Here is a 19,733-nt window from a genome sequence, read left to right as displayed (position 1 = left end):
TGTAAATATAAGGATAAAGTCCTGTCATAGTAATTTTTAATCAGTAAATTAGCTTTATTGTGCTCTTACCTCACTCGGTAGGCTTTACTAATAATGTGGATTTTTTTTTCTTATTTACTTTCAACTTCCTTCTTAATATATATTATGAGTGAAATGAGGTGTTTTGGTTTGGCCAAGGTATATGTAAATTTTTACTTAAAGTACAGTCAAACCTCCATTGTATGCATGGTTGCATATTTGCAATTTTTCACACATCCATGGTTTGAATGGCCTGGATGAGGGGAAAAAAACACCCAGTCAGCATAAAGGCAGGGTGCAGTACTGCTGTATTAATAATGGTTCCCATCACTTTTGGTTTATATTTTTCAAAGAGAGTGCCTTTTCCTGTCATCTTCCTCACAGTTTGTAAATTAGCAAATAGTATTGCCAGTTTTGTGATTCTAGTGTTCAGTATCACCACCAATGTTGCTATATTACAGGTGCACAATGGGAAAGGGTGGTGACAAAACTCCCCAGCAGTTAAAGGAAGAAGGGAATGAAGCATATAAGAATGGTGACCTGGACACAGCCATAGAGAAGTATACTCAGGTAACAGAAGTGCAGTTTAGTTGGGTATTTACCAAAGTGTGATACTGTAAGTACAATACAGATAGTAGATAAATGGCTATCATGAATCCTGGGAGACACCACTGTAGGAGCGATGTGTGGCTACATACAGTACATGGCAACTATCCGTGCAGTCATCAGTCTTGGGTAGGAAACTGCTGTGTGCACTGAGTCATAAGATGAAGCTGAGGTTCTTACACTATTACAAATCTTACTGCTCATCACTGCTTAATTTTTAGCAGTGGTTTCTAACAACTGTTGATGGGGACAGCTGAATTTAATACTTAGGTAGTTAAGCTCCCAGCCCATAGAAAACCTTCAGCTGTACCATACCTTATCATGGCCAACCTTATTAGGCTTCTGAGGGTTCCTTGAAATGAATGCTGTGTCTTTTGATGATGATGTGCTATTAAAAATTTCAAAATAGCAAAGGTTTATTTTGTGGCAGGACAAGGTACGTAATAAATATGTTTGGATGAAGTATGAGTATTTTGACAATACAAATATGAAGTTTTAATTTATCTACCTAACTTTTAACATTAAAAATCTACAAAGTAAATTGCATAAAAGTTTCTTAAATGATGAATACTAATCTGTGTTATCAAAATTACAGCACAATATAGTAAATACCAATGGTAATGTATTATTGTGGTACTGTATACTTGAACCGATCACTGCCTTCCCCTAGTGGTACATAGCTGCTAATACTTGGAGGTGGTGCTACTTGTAACATTCAGTATAGAGTACAGTAGTGAATGAGTTCATAAATTAATTTATCAAATTTCTTAACAGGCTATCAAGATCAGCACAGAGGACAAGGATCGAGCAGTTTTGTACAAGAATCGTGCTGCTGTTCATCTAAAATATGAAGATTACGATCAAACAGTGAAGGACTGTACAAAATGTAAGATGGTTATGTTCTTGAATAATGGGACTTGGATTAAATTCTGTGAAATATGATTAAATGATCATTTTGCAATTTACTAACCCATTGGCTCCTAAGAAAATATGTAGTTTTATCAGTAGCAGTGAAATGGTTAATGTAGTAGTTTTTAACCTCAGAGTTGGTGTGAATTTTCCTCAGTTGAATATACATGAGGCATTAACCAGAATAACTTGTACAGTATGGACCCATAAAAGTGAGAGAGGGTTAAACCTGACCACCAAGGGTTTCTCTCAGGTGAATAAGGTGTTTCATTCTCTATAAATAGCCAGAATAAAATAAATGATAATGTCCACTGCATGGAAAGAGTGAAAGATAGCTGTGTTGTCTTCTTCAACCCTCAGATTTAGCACTGGAGAGGGATGCCTTCATGTGGTAGCACTGATATAACTGGCTAGCTAATCTGCCTGGTTATACAAGCATCTCTCAGCTATTTTGTTTGTCCCCTGAAAAGAGGATATGGGACTGTTGGTGAAGGGCAACTTCAGCCTGCAGTCCAGTAGGTTCACATTACATATGAACAAGTGGCTATAACTACTTCTACTATTACTACAAGCTTCCTGCAGACTTATGACCATTTTATTACCTCATACCACAGGCCTGGAGCTAACCCCAAAGGACCCCAAGGCACTGTTCAGGCGGGCACAGGCATATGAGAAGCTGGACCAGCAGGAGAAGGCATATGCTGATGCCCGCACCCTCCAGGTGGTGGATCCCAAGAACAAGGAGGTGCAGCAGATGTTGGCTCGGCTCCACAAGACTGTACAGGACATTGTAATTAAATATTTTATTTTGCATCCATATTCCTTGTAACACAGGTCCAATCAATTCTCCACTTTACACTATGCCTGAAACTTTCCTCTTGTTAACTCTTATCTGATGGATTTTCACTGTATTTTTGTAACCACTTAATGATTTTCTTCAGTTTAGGAGAGACCTCATTTATTGAAAGTGTTAAAGAAAGCTATAGCCAGATGCCTCAGTCCTGTAAAGGATGGCTGTTTGTCTTTGAGTTAACAGTTTTACAGGGAGGGGCACTAACCCTCCATCAACTCACCTGCCGACACATAGGGAACACCTGTGGGTTGGCCACATTGTCACCACCCAGTGCTGTGAATGGTTTCCTGGCCCACAGGAAACCATCAGGCCCGTCACTCAGTGTGAAGCCACTCTAATAGCTATATCTGACTCCTCCAGTTTAAATTTATGATTGTAATAATAATGTCATACGGTAACAAGCATATAATGATAAATGCATCATTGTCGTGAAGTGGTTTACCATGTCGGTATGATAAGCTTTTAGCTGTATTCCTGGCATCTCCAGACAGTTTAATTCAGCTTAGGAAATACATTGCATACTAGAGCATTTAGATCTGAATAAAGTGTCTGCCAGCAGCAAGACTAAAATGCAATAAATATCATGATGAAGTGGTAAACCATCATAAGTACAATACCATCATTTTAACCATACTTCCAGGTAATAAGCATAGTTGGTAGGATTGAGAAACACACACACACACACACACACACACTGATGAGGTATCAGTTAAGTGCCAAGTGAAATCAGTCATACATTCATTCAGTTATTGTCAGAGACTGAAGTTGTTACCTCCTCCACTGTATTGACATATTACATTAATCTATTCTTGCCACATCCAAATGATTTTAATTAACTTCAAAATGATGTCTGGCAGTGAAGGGGTTAGCTAATGAAGGCTATTTTAAATCTCCACATTGAAAAGTTACTGTTAAGCTGAATAGAACTCTCTGATAGCTAGTAGGAAGAATAAATACAGACTATGACATTGGATTGAAGGGATGGATTCTATGTAATGTACTGTATTTAGCTGTAACTCCAAAATACAGTACTGCCTCATATATTCTGGCTTACAGCTCATCCTTTTGTACATGTTTTCCTACTGTTAGATTGAAGAGAAGACCAAAACATCAGGGAAGGTGCAGCAGTTGTTTGATATCCTGTTTGACCCCAGCAATGAGAAGGACAAACGGGAGACCTGTGCCAACAATCTGGTGGCTCTGGCTAAGGAAAGAGCAGGTATACTACACCTTACCATGAATTTATATGCTGTACAATGTTTTATATTCTGGATGTTTGCCAGTGTAATGTGCTGCCAAATGGAGAGAAATTTGAGCTGGTTTGTTTCCGTATCTTTGTGCTGCACAGAGTAGCTTTTAACTATCTTACTTCGGGCATATTCTTCTTTTAAACATAATCATTTAGGGTTAACCTGAATAACCTGTATGTGTCCAGAGTGTAAAAAGGTTTCCCTAATGTAAGTAATCTGTTACAAGTTTATATAAAGAGCACCTAAAAAATATATATATATATATATATATAGAGCCTCTGTGGTACAGTGGTAAAGTGTGCATTTTTATACACTGAAGAACGAGGGTTCGCGCCCCACCAGGTAATAAACTTTGGGAGCATTCTTCTGGTCACGTACCGCATTGGCGGACATCAGGGGTGCTGTGGTTGAACCAGTGTCGCATACTATACTTGCACCCAGTTGGCTTGCACGGGCCGATTACACTTGGTTCACAGACTACACACACATCCAAAGCCACTGCAACACTACAATACACTTACAAGCACTTCTCACCCTACATACAATCTCTACCAGACAGCCTAAGCCACTTGGTAGAGATACATTGGCTGTATCATCCCCGCTTCAGTTGGATAGACCTGTCCTGCAGTGGACACTCAAACGGCTGATGAGATGAGATGATATATATATATATATATATATATATGTATGGGGTGTTCAGTAAATATGTAGCAAAAATCAGGGGGTGTATTCCGGAGATGATACTGAATGCAAATTACTAAATGAGCATATTGCGAAACGTTAGTAGTTTGGGAGTTACAGCACTTCATGGATCTGCTAGTAATGTATTGGAGTCAGGGCATTGTGTATGAGATGTCCATCACTTACAGTGAAATTTATTAACAGTATTATACAACAGGGTTTACAACAAATGTTCCCAACTCAGGACCCCTTGCTCAATGCACGCTGCAGCCCGTCACAAAAGTGACTGTAGCACACGTTCCAAAGCCCCGGGATTGTTGCTGATACGTGCCACGCTTTTCTGCACACAACACCGTAATTCCTAACGGTTTGGAACCTCTGTGGCACACACTTTGCTTTTAATGTGTTTCCATAGGTGGTAAATTCCATTATGCTAGAATAACAAGGGATTATCTAAATGCTGTGTTTCCTGGACAATGGATTGGGTGAGGTGGCCCAGTGCCATGGCCACCTCAGTCACCTGACATCACTCCCCTTCACTTCTACCTGTAGGGGCACATTGAAAGCAAGGTGTATCCTACAGAGGCTCCAAACCTTGAGGAATTATGGCGTTGTGTGCAGGAGAGTGTGGCACGCATCAACAACAGTCCCTGGGCTTTGGAACATGTGTGACGGTCACTTCTGCAATGGGCTGCAGCATGCATTGGAGCAAGAAGGCCGGAGTTATGAACATTTGCTCTAAATGTGAATGACATACCGGTGTCAAGCATGTTGTATAACACTGTTAATAAATCTCACTGTAAGTGATGGACGTCTCATACACAAAGCCCTGACTCCAGTACATTACTAGCAGATCTGTGAAGTGATGTAACTCCCAAACTATTGAGATTTCACGATATCCTCATTTAGGAATTTGCATTCAGTATCGTCTCAGGAATACATCCCCTGATTTTTGCTACATATTTACAAAACACCCTGTATATATATATATATATATACTGTATATATATATATATATATATATATATATATATATATATATATATATATATACTGTATATATATATATATATATATATATATATATATACTGTATATGTGCAGATGCTTAGACTTGTGAGATGGAACCAGGATGCTGGGGGCTAGAATAATATGTGAATGATCATGTAGCCCTTTTCACTGAGCATGGAACTGAAAGTTCTCTCACTTCTGCACTTTCATTGTCCTTGTTCAGAATATTATATCACCCTATTTGAGGGTGGACAACAGGTGAGGGTGATGATGGTGATAGTGTTCAAATCTTGTACATTAGTCTAACCCTTGATTTTGCTAGTACTTTATGTTGAATTAATCCCACTTCAGGTGCAGAGTTGCTACTGAAGCAGGATATTCTTGCCCGAATGGTCCAAATGCTCAAGACAGAGAGGAATGTGGAGATTAGGATTGCCTGTGCTCGTACCCTCTCTGAGTTCTGCAGAGACCTTGAACGGGTAAGTGAGAGAAGAAAGTAAGGCACTGATGTTCAGTAGTTGTGAGTTAAGTGAACATCAACAATATCAAAAAGATTAATTGAGGTAGTTTGTAGACTAGTTTTAAAAAGGTTAATTGAGTTTGTTGACTTTAACATCAAAAACGTTAACAGAGATAGTTCGTGGACTTCAACTGTTAGGACTTTCAACTGATAAATAAAATAACCAAGTGGATCAGCAGCAACAAAAAGTCAAAGTATTGCATATAATCCCCCTACATCACCTTCACCAGGCTAAGATGATCCTTCGAGAGGTGGGCATCCCATGGCTGTTAGACCTGATGAACTCAAAGGAGGAAGGATTGGTAAATGCCACCCAGTACTGCCTCCAGACCTGCATGAGCTCACTTGCAGGCATGGATATCAAGCAGGAGAAGAAAGCTGACAAGATACTATTGGGAGGTGAGGAAGAAGGGTGGGTTTGGAGGGAGTATAATAGAGGAGTGTATGAGAAGGGGGGGGGACTGAAGATGTGAAGATGGCTTGTAGGGATGGAGTGGAGGTATATGAATGAGGGTGGTGTGAAATGGAGGAATGTCTGCCTGATGATGGAGGAGCAGGTGATGTACAGGTTTGTGATTCAGCAGGTTGAATAAATGACTTATACTATCAAGTCACCTGGCAGGCTTGAGTTTAGTGTATGGTACATATAAGTAGGACTATAATGTAGTCTTTTCATGTACAATAAGTCGAGTTGTACTGTAGTCTTTTCCCTTTAGCTTGGTTTAAAATGACTATCAAACCATTTTGAATATTGAGCTATAGAAGTATATTAACACTAAATTACATCATGGTGCTGGTCATGAAGTGCCATGGAAAGGATGTTGAGTCATAGGCTTATCATTTTCTGTCACTGAACTGTGATGAATAAGCTGCTAAAAGGACAGAGGTATGAGACTAGTTAACTCCATCAGTCTGGGTGATGTCCTTCCTAGTTTACTCTTGCTGCAGCAGTATCAGATGATTGTATTCAGAGCAGAGGGAAGCCTCTGGTACTGAAAGGCTGTCATTAACCCCTCCAGTTTGAAAAGTCTACCCAAAAGTTGAATAAAATTATGAGATGGCAAGAATGTGACAAAAAAGACAGTACATCCCTGAGCTGAATGAGTTAATATCAATGAACTATTAACATTATTATCTGTCTGTTCCATGTTGCTGCAGAGAACCAGAAGGAGATTGATAGTCTGATGGCTTCACTGGTGTCGGTGATGACACAGCGCACCATGTCTGGCCTGTGTCGCGATGCTGTCATTGAACTCATACTAAAGAATGTTCACTGGGACAAGCTCAACTGGGGAGACAAATTCATCCGTATGGGAGGTGTGTGGTGTAGTGAATGTTTTTAACCTATTTCAACCTTAGGAAGTTAGACTTTTTTTTTTTTAGATATAATGTACTGTATGTATATATATATATATATAAAACCATCCATCATCCAAGCCTACGTTGCCGCATGAGGAGCGTAGGAGCCCGGGGCTAGGCAAGTTGGTCCTGTCATTTAAGATGAAAGTGTCCAGCCTCACTCATCCCTGCGTGGCATTACATGAACAATAAACCTCAACCACCCCTTGGATATAAGCCTGCACAGAGTGTGCTGTGGCTCAGTGGCTCAATGGGTTAAAGTGCTCCGCTATGAATGAAAGGTTGGAGGATCGAATCCACTCAAGGGTCATTGGTAGACATCAGGAAGGGCATCTGGTCAAAAAATGCTACACGCTCCAATCCAAAGTCCTCTACTCAGGGGCAACGCCTTAGCCCTTCGGGGATTCCTGGCGTAAAACCAATATATATACATATATATATATATATATATATATACATATATATATATATATATATATATAAAACTGGAATGTTTCCTTGGACCAACTCAGCCAGGGAGACAGGTTTATCCATACAGGAGGTGAGTACAGTATTGTAGTGTATTCTGAAGTTTGTTTTAACCTCTTCTTGGTACCACCAGATGATATTATCCATACTCAAGAATACTGCCTGGAAGTACTTCAGGTGGAGAGACAGGGTAATCTGTATTGGAGGTGAGTAGTGTTGTGTATGGTTTAACCTCTTCTTGCTTCCTCCAAACTGCTTTATTCAGCTCAAGAACATTCCCTGGGACAAAATCAAGTGAGTAGGTAGGTTTATTTGTATCGAAAGTGAGTAGTGTTCTGCATATAGTTATAGTATTGGTGCTACTCATTTAAAGCTGTTTCATGATTAAGTTCATGAATTAGCACTTTTCTTCACTTAAAGTTTCTTCTGTTTCATTAAAAAATTACTTTGAATTAGAAATAGATTTTTTCTATACATTTAACCCCTCAGTCATGAAGTAGAAACATCTACTTACAGTTGTCCAGTTAAAGTAGTATTTTACCTGTATATATCCAAAACTTTAGCCCCACCAGTCCTGTGGTGTCATTTAAATCTGTTCTTGGTACATCACAACAGTCTGTTAAATTTTGGAGAGACTATGGAAGAAGTTAAGAGGGGACTGACCGTAATATGTTTCAAGCTTCCTGGTGAAAATGAGTGATGTACAGTAGTCTGATTGGAGGAAGGATGTTAAAGCAATTCTTCCCTGGTTTCTCTTATATTTCATGGTACTCTAAGTCCTCATTATAAGTTGCCTGTTTTGACATTCTTGTTTCCTACATTATTACTGGTATGTTCATGATATTAACATAAATTTTGCATATTAAACCTCCATTGCTGACTATACAGTACAGTGTAAAGTTTATTTGACAGTGCTGCCCAAGTCACAGAACCAATTTTGTGAAAAAGCTGTGGTGTTTTGGAACATATTCCTAACTTATAATGAAAAATGTGGCTTTGTAGATAGTGTAATGGTGCACATGTACTAAGCAAGTATAATTTCCTTAGGTGTGGAAAAGCTGCTGGATATCTGTTCAGAGCTACCTGAATTTGAGTTTGAGAGCCGCATTGACACAACAGACAACACACGCATGACCACCGCCATCTGTCTGTCCAAGGTGTATGACACCCAGTATGATGAGAAGGCTCGCAAAGCCCTGCATGAACGCATTGATGAGTACATCAGGTTGGTGGTGGGTGGGGAGGGTCATTTAACTTCTTCAGAATTCAAGGATGTCTTTTTAAAGTTATTGTGACCACCTCTGGGTGATAATACAGAGCTCACAAAAGAACTTATGATATAAAGCCTTTTAGTTAGATTACATTATTTTTTTCAGTTCATGGAGCAGAAACAGAAGAGCCAACTAAACTTTTGTTGCTGATAGTATCCCAGCCTGCCGCTGCACTGTTAACTTTTAGTTTTTAAGTCCTATGGGTAACACTGGCTGAGTGCAAGTTGATACCCCATGTGCACAGTCAGTGTACTGTATGTTGTGGTTAGGTTAGGTTCCCAATTTTCTCTTTGATTCATTATTGTTCATTTTGAAAGGCCTTGGGCTTGCTATTGTGTATCAGCCTTGTTGATATGATGTTTTTTAGAGAGGACCACTTTCATTTGATGGCACCAAAAAAACAGGGCAGCTCCACTGTGTGGTTATACAAATGGTCCTCAGCTCCCTTCCTATCCCTCAGAAAGGGGACGGTGGTCTCTGGAAGAGAATTTCTGCCCTCAGTCCACTGGGTTCATGTCCAGATGAGCCTGGGACCACAATAATGATAAATAGATTTCCATGCTCCATGATCTTTGGCAGTGCCTTTGTTCAATTCCATAACCCCTTCACAATGTTTTTTTTATTCTTTTTATTTTATTTTTATTTATTTATTTTTTTTTTTATAAAGCCAGCTACCACCAGATGATTCTGTTCATGTAGCCTACATGTCCTGGAAAGAGCTCTTATATTGAAGTGGTTAGTGAAGGCGATAATTATCTAACCCCTTCAGTTTGAAAAGCTTCTTCTAAGCAGAATAACTTGCCTGAGGTTAGCAAGAACAAACTACAAAAGATGACACAGGCATAAAGTGGTCAACTCTGAGGTCATTTTATACCATACCTTTAATTACTATTATTACTTAAACAGGTTTATCATTAACTCTGCTGCACTGCTATTAAAGACAATATTCAGCCTCCTCTCCCTCTGACCCTGTAAAGCTAACCCCTCCTCTTGGTGACCCTGTTTGATCCTTAAACCTAATGCCTCTATTTGACTTCAGGCTGCGACTCCTGACCCCTGATGTGGAGCACAAAGTGAGGGTGACGGTGGTGATTACGACCTTGCTCCTGGGACCTTTGGACTTGGGTAACCAACTGATTGCCAAGGAGGGCATACTGGAAATGATGCTGGTGATGGCAAACACCGATGACGTGCTGCAGCAGAGGGTGGGTATAGGGCATGATAAGAGATGAGATGTGAGAGAGACAGGTTTGGGGTCTCAGAGAGACAGGAGGTCAGTTTGATAGGTCAGCGTAGCGATAGGGCAATGTTAATGGTGTACTGTATTGGTGGAAGACAGGTTGTCTTTATGTCTGTTGCTAATACCTTTGTAAGGAAGGTGCTATAGTATTTTTTGGTGAAGTCAGTGTATGATGACTTAATTGGATACGTTTATTTGAAGCTACAGAACGTGCTAAATGTTTTTGGCTTATCCGATAGAGCCAGGATTCCGGGGGCTTGAATGATGAGTGAGTGGAAGTGTGGCCCATTGAACTGGGCAAATTTGGGCTGTCTGGACATTGCTACTCCTCACCCTGCCCTAGGGTGGGAAAGGAGGTCCGGATGATGATGATGATGATGATAGTGTAAGATGAGAATACTATAGTTACTTGTACATTACTCCTTGAAGGTCAGGTGCTGCATACACAGCTTTGAATCCCCAAGAGGCAGCCTTTTTATAAATACAGTCATTAGGATTGTAGGGTGGTCAGCTGCAGTCTCTTAAATGTTCTGGACTACAGTAACCAAGCCTCAAGCCCCTGCATGTCACAAGGGGCACCGTGAGAATTGGCTGTTATTCTTTTGTCATCACTAGGTGTGGGAAAGAAATGGAATTGGTACTGTTTAAGTAGTAGAGTGGATGTTACATAATACGGTATTGTCATTTCACTGTACATGCTGCTTTTAGTTACAGTTTCCCCCGGGCTCCTACGCTCCTCGTGGGGCAACACTGGATTAGATGATGGATGGATGAACTTTCTCATTTCTTGCTTCTGAATCCTACATAACACCATCTTTAAGTCAGACAGAGCTTAATGATGGAGATAATAATGATGACTGCAACCACTGACATCATGCTGTGCCCACAGGTTGCTTGTGAAGCCCTTATTGCAGCAGCCTCCAAGAAGGACAAGTGCAAGTCCATCATCACACAGGGGACAGACATCCTAAAGAAGCTGTATCAGAGCAAGAATGACTCCATCCGTGTGCGTGCGCTGGTTGGTCTTTGTAAGCTGGGGTCCATGGGAGGTACAGATGCCTCTATGCGACCATTTGCTGAAGGGGCATCACTCAAGCTTGCAGAAGCTTGTAGGAGGTGAGGTGTTTGGGGAGAGGGGAATAGGGGGAAAGGTAGAAAGGGATGGGTGGATGGGAGAAGGAGGGAGGGGAGAAAAAGAGTAGGAGGGTGAAGGGTGAGGTGAGGAGGGGAGGGTTGGAAAGTAGTGTAGAGAGAAAGGTACAGGAATAAAGATTTGTAAACTCAGGTCGGTATGGAGAAAATGCCTTGACGGCCATTATCATCATATTACTGTTTGTGAATGGGGCATCACTCAAGCTCATGGAGGCTTGTAGGAGGTGAGATGTTGTGATTGCTAGGTTGACACTAAAGTAAAACTGAGTGGTATTGCACAAGCAGCAGGTGATGTGCATACAGTAGTCACACATCACTCTCTTCACTTCATGGTGGACAAGATGTTAGTCAACAGTTGGAGTGATGACTACCATACATGCATAGGACTGAAACTCCAAGCAGCAGTTGGAGATTCTTGATCATGAATCATAGTAGTACCACGAGGAGTGTTGGCTGGTAACCTACATTTAGATGTTCTGGATTACAGCATCTTAGCCTGACTCTTACACCTCAAAGAGGGGCAGTGTGTGTCTGTCTTCTCTCACCATCCCATCTTGTTTCCATCAGGTTCCTGGTCAACCCTTCAAAGGACAAGGACATGTGTCGGTGGGCGTGTGAGGGTCTGTCCTTTTTAACACTAGATGCAGACGTCAAGGAGAAACTCATTAATGATACTAGTGCAATCCGCTCCATGCTGGAACTGGCCAGGGTAAGGAAGTGGAGAGAATATTTGTGATTATGGGGAAGGAAAAAAGCAGGAAGCCTGCAAAACATTTCCTTTCCAAGAATAAACATACAGAAAGAAAGCCAGATTCAAACATTGCTATTTTGAGATGTCTAGGTGTATGTGTAAGACTGGATGACATAGGCATTGAGAAAGAGACAGAGAAAGACACTTCTAGAACTGACCAGTTGCATATAAGGAGGACTGCTGGTTAGCTATTGCAGTAGAGTTGGAATGAAAATGGGTGAGAGTGTCTGCTTCGATAGATGCTATGTGTATGCTGTTAGCAAGCAGAGACTTCGGAGGTGACCAAAGCAGAAAAGGAGAGGTGTACTATAACAGTGAAGGGAGTCAGCGAGAGGAAATAAAATGGATAAAGTGAAAGCCATTAATGCCACCCTGTTTAGAAGTGCTGTATGTAGAGATGGAAATAAGTGAGAGTCTGTATATTAACCCATAGTCTTGATCCAACCTACAGTCTGGTGACCTCAACTGCTTGTATGGTGTGGTTGCAACACTTGTCAACCTGTGCAATGCGTATGACAAACAAGAGATGATCCCCGAGATGGTGGAGCTGGCCAAGTTTGCCAAGCAGCACGTCCCAGAGCAGCATGACCTCGACGACCAGGACTTCATTGACAAGCGTATTAAGATCCTAGCAGAGGAGGGAGCAGGCTCAGCTCTTGCGGTGCTCAGCAAAACAGAGAGTCACAATTCCAGGGAACTCATTGCCAGGTGAGACAGGAGGCAAAATTTGAAAAGGATAGGCCGAAGGTTGAGATGGGTTAGGTATGAGATGTGAAATACTAAAAGGCTGAAAATGGAAAGTTAGGGGGTTGGGTTGTACTTTGCTCAGCAAAAATCAAGATTCAAAATTCCAGGGAGCTTGCTTATTCCCAGGTAAGACTTCAGGCAAAATATGTTCAGGGTAGGTGTGCAGCAGGGATAGATTAGGAATGAGATGTGAAGTACTGTTATATAAGGCAGAAAAATGAAAGGGGATTTTTTTCCTTCAGTGTTAAGCAAACCAAAAGTCATTTTCAGAGTCACTGCCAGATGAAGTTCTGGGAGGTGAAGTGTTACAGTAATGACAGGTGTGAGGTAGGGAGGGATTAGGCATGAAGTGAAAGGCCATAAAAAGAAAGGTTAGCGGGTCATTTCTTATAGTTCTCAGCAGTTTAGAAAGTCAGATTCCAGGGAGTTCATGACCAAGTGAGTTAGGAGACAAACTATGAGAAAAGATAGGTGTTTATATCCAAGGGGTGGTTGGGGTTCATTGCTCACATAATGCCACTCAGGGATGAGTGAGGTTGGTCACTCTCATCATAAATGTCAGGACCAACTGCCTAGCCCCGGGCTCCTACACTCCTCTTGGGGCAACGTAGGATTGGATGATGGATGGTAAGATAGGTACAGTATGAAGTGTGTAGTGAAAGGGTAGGTAGAGTAGTCAGCCACATTTTCAGGAGTTCATTATCAGCTGAGTTAAGAAGTTGCCAAGATATTGTATTGATGTAAGGTAAGGGGATTGGTATGATAAATTTTCTTATTTTCAGTATGCTGCCACCAGATGATTTCACTCAGTAAACATCTTTGTGTAAGAAAAAGGCTAGAAATATATATTTTCCATTGACTTTTTCAACATGATGTGTTTTCATTATTAAGTCAGGTGGTGGTTATGCTGTTAAAGTGATCAGCTTTTCCAAAGGACATTAGTCCAGTCACAGGCCAGGACAGGGAACAGTGTGATTTTATTTTTCACTGAAATAGACCTTACTGATCTTCCAGAAGACAGGTTTAGCATGCACAGTGGGTATTAGGGCAGACGTGGTGACATATGAATGTGAATGGCATGAAGATGGACTGTTGGGTGTTAGGAAATTAACATAAAGTATATACCGAGTTACAAAAAGAAAGGGGGTGAGGGGGAATAAAAGGGCTGATATCAGTGTATGTTTTTCCATCTAAGACTTTCCTTCATGCCATTTGGCACTACCATCACTCCGTGAAGTCCAGAGTGTGTTCCAAAATATCACAACTTGCATGCAACAGCCTCAAGATGAAGAGTATCAGAAAAGGCAACTTATAACAAGACCTTACTGCACAGGCAGTCCTCATTATATCAAGGATAGATTCCAAAATATCTAAACTTAACTTTTTACATTTAAATGTTGTGTTAGTGCCAACTTTAACCCCTTAACCGCGGGGCGTCACTTTCGTGACGCTTGGGAGCAAGGGATCATACCGCGGGGCGTCGCTTTTGTGATTCTGTGTTATTTTGAATTCACCCGGGCTTTCAAGTGGGGGCTTGTATCATCTATCAGTACTGACAATGTCCAACACTAGTCAGCACTCCTAATCTCATCTGTACTCCCATCCATTGTTGACAATTTAGCCATTTCTCCCCGTTCTTGACTCCCCTCCCTACCCCCACTCCATTACCCTATCCTCTCGCCTGCCCGGCCATGCTACGCTAAGTAAATCTTCCCTGGAATTTTTCACTGATTTCATCCATTGATATAAGCCCTATGTCGTATTCTTATACCAAATAATATATACAAGAAAGAAATCAGGTAAGTGAGAGTGCCATACACCTGGAATTGGCTAATTATCACCTGACAACACCTCACGTGCACTCGTTCGCTAATTTTCGCTGTTTTTTTCCCCTTGAAATATGCCGTATAATCTATTTTCGTAATAAATATACATGTAAGGAGAGAAGGGAGAACCCTAAGTGATATTTACATTCACCTGGAACTACCTAATTTATAATGTATTGTCTACATTTCCTGCCAATCATATCAGTGCTACACAAAGCTGTTTCAAGATTTAACATTGGTAGCTCTGATTATATATCTCCTAAGTAGGCCTCTAATCTATTTTCGTAATAAATATACATGTAAGAAGGGAAGGGAGAAGCCTAAATGATATTTACATTCACCTGGAACTACCAAATTTATAATGTATTGTCTAGATTTCCTGCCAATCATATCAGTGCTAGGCTTAGCTGTTTCAAGAGCTACGTTGGTAGTGCTGAATAACCCTCAAGTAGGCCTCTCAACCCGGGCCGGCCCTCCTAGCAGTTCTCTCTCAGATTCCGAAGAGGAGGTACGGCTCATCCTCTTGCTGACTTCAGGGCCTTTTTTCACCCCCATGCAAGGGCCCTGTGACCTTTACCCCGTACTAAACCTCGTGTGGAAAGAGGTAAAGGGCTGGCAATTGATAAAAGAGTGACTACGATCTTTCTATTGAGTAAAACAGTGCAAGTGGAATTGTAAATAATGTGTAAATAATGTGTAAACAGCAAGTGAAAGTAATGAATGTAAATATACGTGAACAGTGGAAAATAGTTTTATAAGTTATTTCAAGTGACAGTGCACAACACAGTGTAAATAAAATAGAAATGTAAATAACGTAAATAAAATAGAGAACGTAAATAGAAATGTAAATGAGTAGTATTATAAGAATATGAGTATATACCCTAGGAGTAATGAAAGTGAAAGTTTCACTCTAGCATGTCTGAATGCTATGAGTTATGAGAGTGAAGATGAAAGTGACATTCACTCTCAGTGCCAGTATACAGGACGAGAAAGTGAATGCTACGTATTTTACTGAAAGAAATTGAATCCCTACAGTGACAATAAACTAATACTACTGAAGGAAACCTATGGATAAAGACTGTAGATATATATAAGCGTTATATAGTAATAGAAATATAAAGTGTGAGGGGTTTTATGAATAATAAATGACAGACTACCATGAGCGAACTAGTGCCAGTGCGACGATCAGACGCGCTCGTAATTTCCATTGCTTTCACAGTGTTTTTTTTTTTGAGTATGGATCCCAAACTACTTGAAAATTGTAGAATAGTGTTTATAGTGTTTGTATCTGGCTGTGGTAATCATATTACGGGTTGTCGGGAAGTGTAAAGTGGAGACTTCGTTACCCTACTTCAGAGGTCTCCACAAGTCCTACGGTAACCGACGAAGGCTCAACAATCATTCCAGGAGAAAGCTGAAGGTATGTGCCATAAGCATATGTAATTTTATTATTCTAGGACTAATAACTGATTTTTGGCAAATATTTTTTGAGAGTCTGTCGGAGCCCAAATAACCCCGCGGCACACGCAAGTCATTGGTAAACAAGCCCGCGGTGTAGGGGTTAAACATATGGATGTGAGACTATGGTGTGGCATGAAAATGAAAAGTCAAGAGTAAGAGCAGTGGAGATGGGACTGCTGAGGAATGTATGTGGAGTACAGAGGGTGGCTAGGATACGAAATAATGTGATTCGTGAAAGATGTGGAGTGAGGAAATTGGTGGGCACCCGAATTGAAGAGAGTGTACTGAGATGGCATGGTCATGTGGAGAGAATGGTTAACAATAGAGTGGTGAAGAAGGTATATCTGAGTGAATTTGAAGGGGGGAGGAGGCGAGGTAGGCCAAGGAGAAGGTGGAGAGATATGGTGGATGAATGTGTGAGGAAGAGGTTTGGAAGTTGGTGAGGCTAGGGAACTGACAGGAGATCGAGCTGGCTGGATGAATGTTGTGAGGAGAAGTGCATGATCAGGGAATTTTGGCACCCCTTTTTAACGTTGCAGCGTCTGGATTGACTCTGTCGCATACGATTATGTGAAGCTACAGAACGTGGTGAATGTTTTTGGCGTATCCAATAGAGCCAGGATTTCGGGGGCTTGAATGATGAGTGAATGGAAACGTGGCCCATTGGATTGGGCAATTTTGGGCTGTCTGAACATTGCTACTCCTCACCCTGCCCTTGGGTGGGAAAGGAGGTCCGGATCATGATGATGATGATGATGATATAAAGTGATGAAAACTAGCAAATCTTCATGGATAGCATCGGAACTTTAATACAGCTCTTCTACTTTGTGCTTATTAGAAAGAACAGATGTCAGCAATGGAACTTACACACCCAGTTTTTCTTGAACTTACTGAGAACTTATGGGGGGGGAAAAAAAAAAAAAGTTGATGGTTAAGAATGTACACTTTATCCATATTCCTCCAACAGGCTGTTCAATGCGCTGTGCTCCAGCCAGGAGAACCGGGGCCTGGTGGTGCAGCAAGGAGGCACTAAGGCACTCTTGTCTCTGGCTGAGGAGGGCACAGAGAAGGGTAAAATCACTGCCGCCAATGCTCTTGCTCGCATTGCCATCACTATCAACCCGGAAGTGGCATTCCCAGGCCAGAGAGTAAGTACAATGGACATGGTAACACTGCCAGGCATCCACAGCCATATTCTAGTTGGTATATGAGGCTTGTAGCTCCTCATCCTTCCAAATTTTTATATATTGCACCTCTTGTAAACATTCTCTGTTGTGTTATTTATGCTGTTTTAATAGTGATATAGTTTGCATCAGTAGTATACAAAAGGATGAAATGTAATGTGGACAGTAAATCACAAAGAGTTTAAAATTTACAGCCATTTAAAATTGTCCTTTGACTCACATGTTTAATGTTCATGTTTTACGGGATTTACAGGTCACCAATTTGTTGTCATTTGTATGCCATCAGTGATCTTAGCCATTGATACAGGTGAATAATTCTCATTCATCTTCATCATCTGTTTGTATGTTCATCCCTTCCTTCAGGCATATGAGGTGGTGCGTCCACTCCTTAAGCTATTAAATCCAGAATGCGCTGCCATAGAAAACTTTGAGGCACTGATGGGTCTCACTAACATTGCCGGCATGTCAGAGTCCACACGCAAACGCATCATCAAAGAACGTGGTCTTCCTCTCATAGAGAACTTCATGTTCGAGCACCATGAAATGATCAGAAGAGCAGCCATACAGGTAGGTTTAACCTGAACAGTATTATACTGAATCAGTTATAAATCTTCATTCCCTCAAAATTAAGAGACCAAATGCAGCAGTTCTGCATATTTTGCCCGACTAATGTGTTTTATCATACTTTTCAGTACTGTGTAGTATTGTAATAAAACTTGAAACTCAAGGAAGACCTTACCACTGCTGTACTCTGTCAGACTAAAAAGTATTCTTATTAAAAATTATATATATATATATACATACATATATATATATATATATATATATATATATATATATATATATATATATATATATATATATATATATATATATATATATATATATATATATATATATATATATATATATATATATATATATATATATATATATATATATATATATATATATATATATATATATATATACATACATATATATATATATATATATATATATATATATGGGATTGTGTATGGCTGCTGTTAGGTAATATTATGCCAGTCTGAACATTTCTTTCTTTATACAGTGTATGGCCAACTTGTGCATGTCACCAGATGTTGTGACGCTCCTTGAGGGTAATAATGACAAGTTTAAGTACCTGTTCCTGTGCGCATCAGATGAGGATGAAGAGATTATCAAGGCAGCAGCTGGGGCACTGTGTATGGTGATGTCAGAATCACCAAAATGTCTCATGAAGGTCTTTGAGGTATGCCACATCAGATTTGTGTACAACAAATCCTCATTATATGTACTTTTTTTTTTTTTTTTCTTTTTGTAAGAGCTCCTTTTTGCTGTTGATTCCTCAGGAAATTTGAAATATATTTATTGTCTCAAGTTTCATTGGTACCAGTGAAGCCGATTTCTCAGAGTCCCTGTTTGCAGCACCAATTTTGAAAAACATTGTAGATATATATATATATATATATATATATATACAGTAAAAGTCCTATTATTCGGCAACTGATTATTCGGTAGATCCAACATTTCAGCAGTTTTGAGAAATAGTCCCATTTATGAAAATCTTTGATTGTTCGGCAGATGTCCAGGATCATCTCGGCAGTCCAGGAAGTGTTATCTGTGACTTGTAGGCCTAATGTTTCATTACACTTCTGTATGTTCACTAATTTCTATATTTTTTCAGACTCAGGTATAGTATTGTATTGATTACAGTATTGGATAGTATCATACAGTACAGTAACCACTCCCTCCAAATTAGCGAGGGATACGTTCCAAGCCCCCTCGCTAATTCTTAAAATTCGTTCATTCTTGACGCCTTCCTGAAAGTGACATTTACTGGTAATTGAGTAGCCCATGAACCACTGATACTGTAATGCATTACCCATAAATAAATGGTGCTTGTTAAATCAGTTTCCCTGTTGTTTTTAGCTGTACAGCTGTGACAGCTCTAGTATTTTGATTCCTCAGCATAATGGTGGAAGGGACTGTCCTGTTTAACTAAACCTAATCTAACCGAGTTTAACTGTACCGAATAATTTAACCAAACCTAACCTAACCTAAAGTCAGAAAAATACTTAAAAATAAACTGGAGGAATATGAATTGCTAAGGTCTTTCTGATGAAAGTTAAATGTACATTTAGCGCTCATTCCTTTGTTTGTTTTTGTGTTTATATGTGAAAGAGTATTGATGCAAACATTTATGTATCCCATTAACTCCTTAATAACCTCCAGCATTGAACAACCCTTTACAGTACTGATGTCAGTGATATCAAGTCAGTGTGAGCTATAAAGAAAATTGAACAATTATGGGGAGGGAACGAAGGTCACTGGTATGTTTACATGACTCTACGCTACGATTCCAAGCAGTCAGGCGGTCGGTTAATCTCAGATGTTTTCGCCCATTTGGTAAATGCCCCGTAACT

General features: G+C 40.2%; 1 protein-coding gene across 1 annotated transcript in view; it reads left to right on the top strand.

Annotated features, from left to right (window-relative positions):
• The window catches only part of unc-45 (unc-45 myosin chaperone), a 34,252-nt gene that overhangs the window by 5,097 nt on the left and 9,422 nt on the right, over positions 1 to 19,733 (top strand). The window contains exons 2-16 of the mRNA XM_080274864.1: positions 480 to 588; positions 1,399 to 1,510; positions 2,148 to 2,323; positions 3,476 to 3,605; positions 5,680 to 5,807; positions 6,079 to 6,247; positions 7,007 to 7,165; positions 8,723 to 8,900; positions 9,986 to 10,151; positions 11,076 to 11,302; positions 11,906 to 12,047; positions 12,541 to 12,797; positions 17,091 to 17,271; positions 17,671 to 17,874; positions 18,380 to 18,559. Coding sequence (XP_080130990.1) covers positions 487 to 588; positions 1,399 to 1,510; positions 2,148 to 2,323; positions 3,476 to 3,605; positions 5,680 to 5,807; positions 6,079 to 6,247; positions 7,007 to 7,165; positions 8,723 to 8,900; positions 9,986 to 10,151; positions 11,076 to 11,302; positions 11,906 to 12,047; positions 12,541 to 12,797; positions 17,091 to 17,271; positions 17,671 to 17,874; positions 18,380 to 18,559 — 2,511 coding nt within the window. The 5' untranslated portion in view covers positions 480 to 486. The remainder of the gene's footprint in view (positions 1 to 479; positions 589 to 1,398; positions 1,511 to 2,147; positions 2,324 to 3,475; positions 3,606 to 5,679; positions 5,808 to 6,078; positions 6,248 to 7,006; positions 7,166 to 8,722; positions 8,901 to 9,985; positions 10,152 to 11,075; positions 11,303 to 11,905; positions 12,048 to 12,540; positions 12,798 to 17,090; positions 17,272 to 17,670; positions 17,875 to 18,379; positions 18,560 to 19,733) is intronic.

This window comes from Coenobita brevimanus, chromosome 60 (genome assembly GCF_032717465.1).
Source record: "Coenobita brevimanus isolate Jiangsu-jjx chromosome 60, ASM3271746v2, whole genome shotgun sequence".
Classification (NCBI taxonomy): domain Eukaryota; kingdom Metazoa; phylum Arthropoda; class Malacostraca; order Decapoda; family Coenobitidae; genus Coenobita; species Coenobita brevimanus.
Note: the sequence above shows the minus strand (reverse complement) of the source record. Positions and strands in the feature narration are given on the sequence as shown.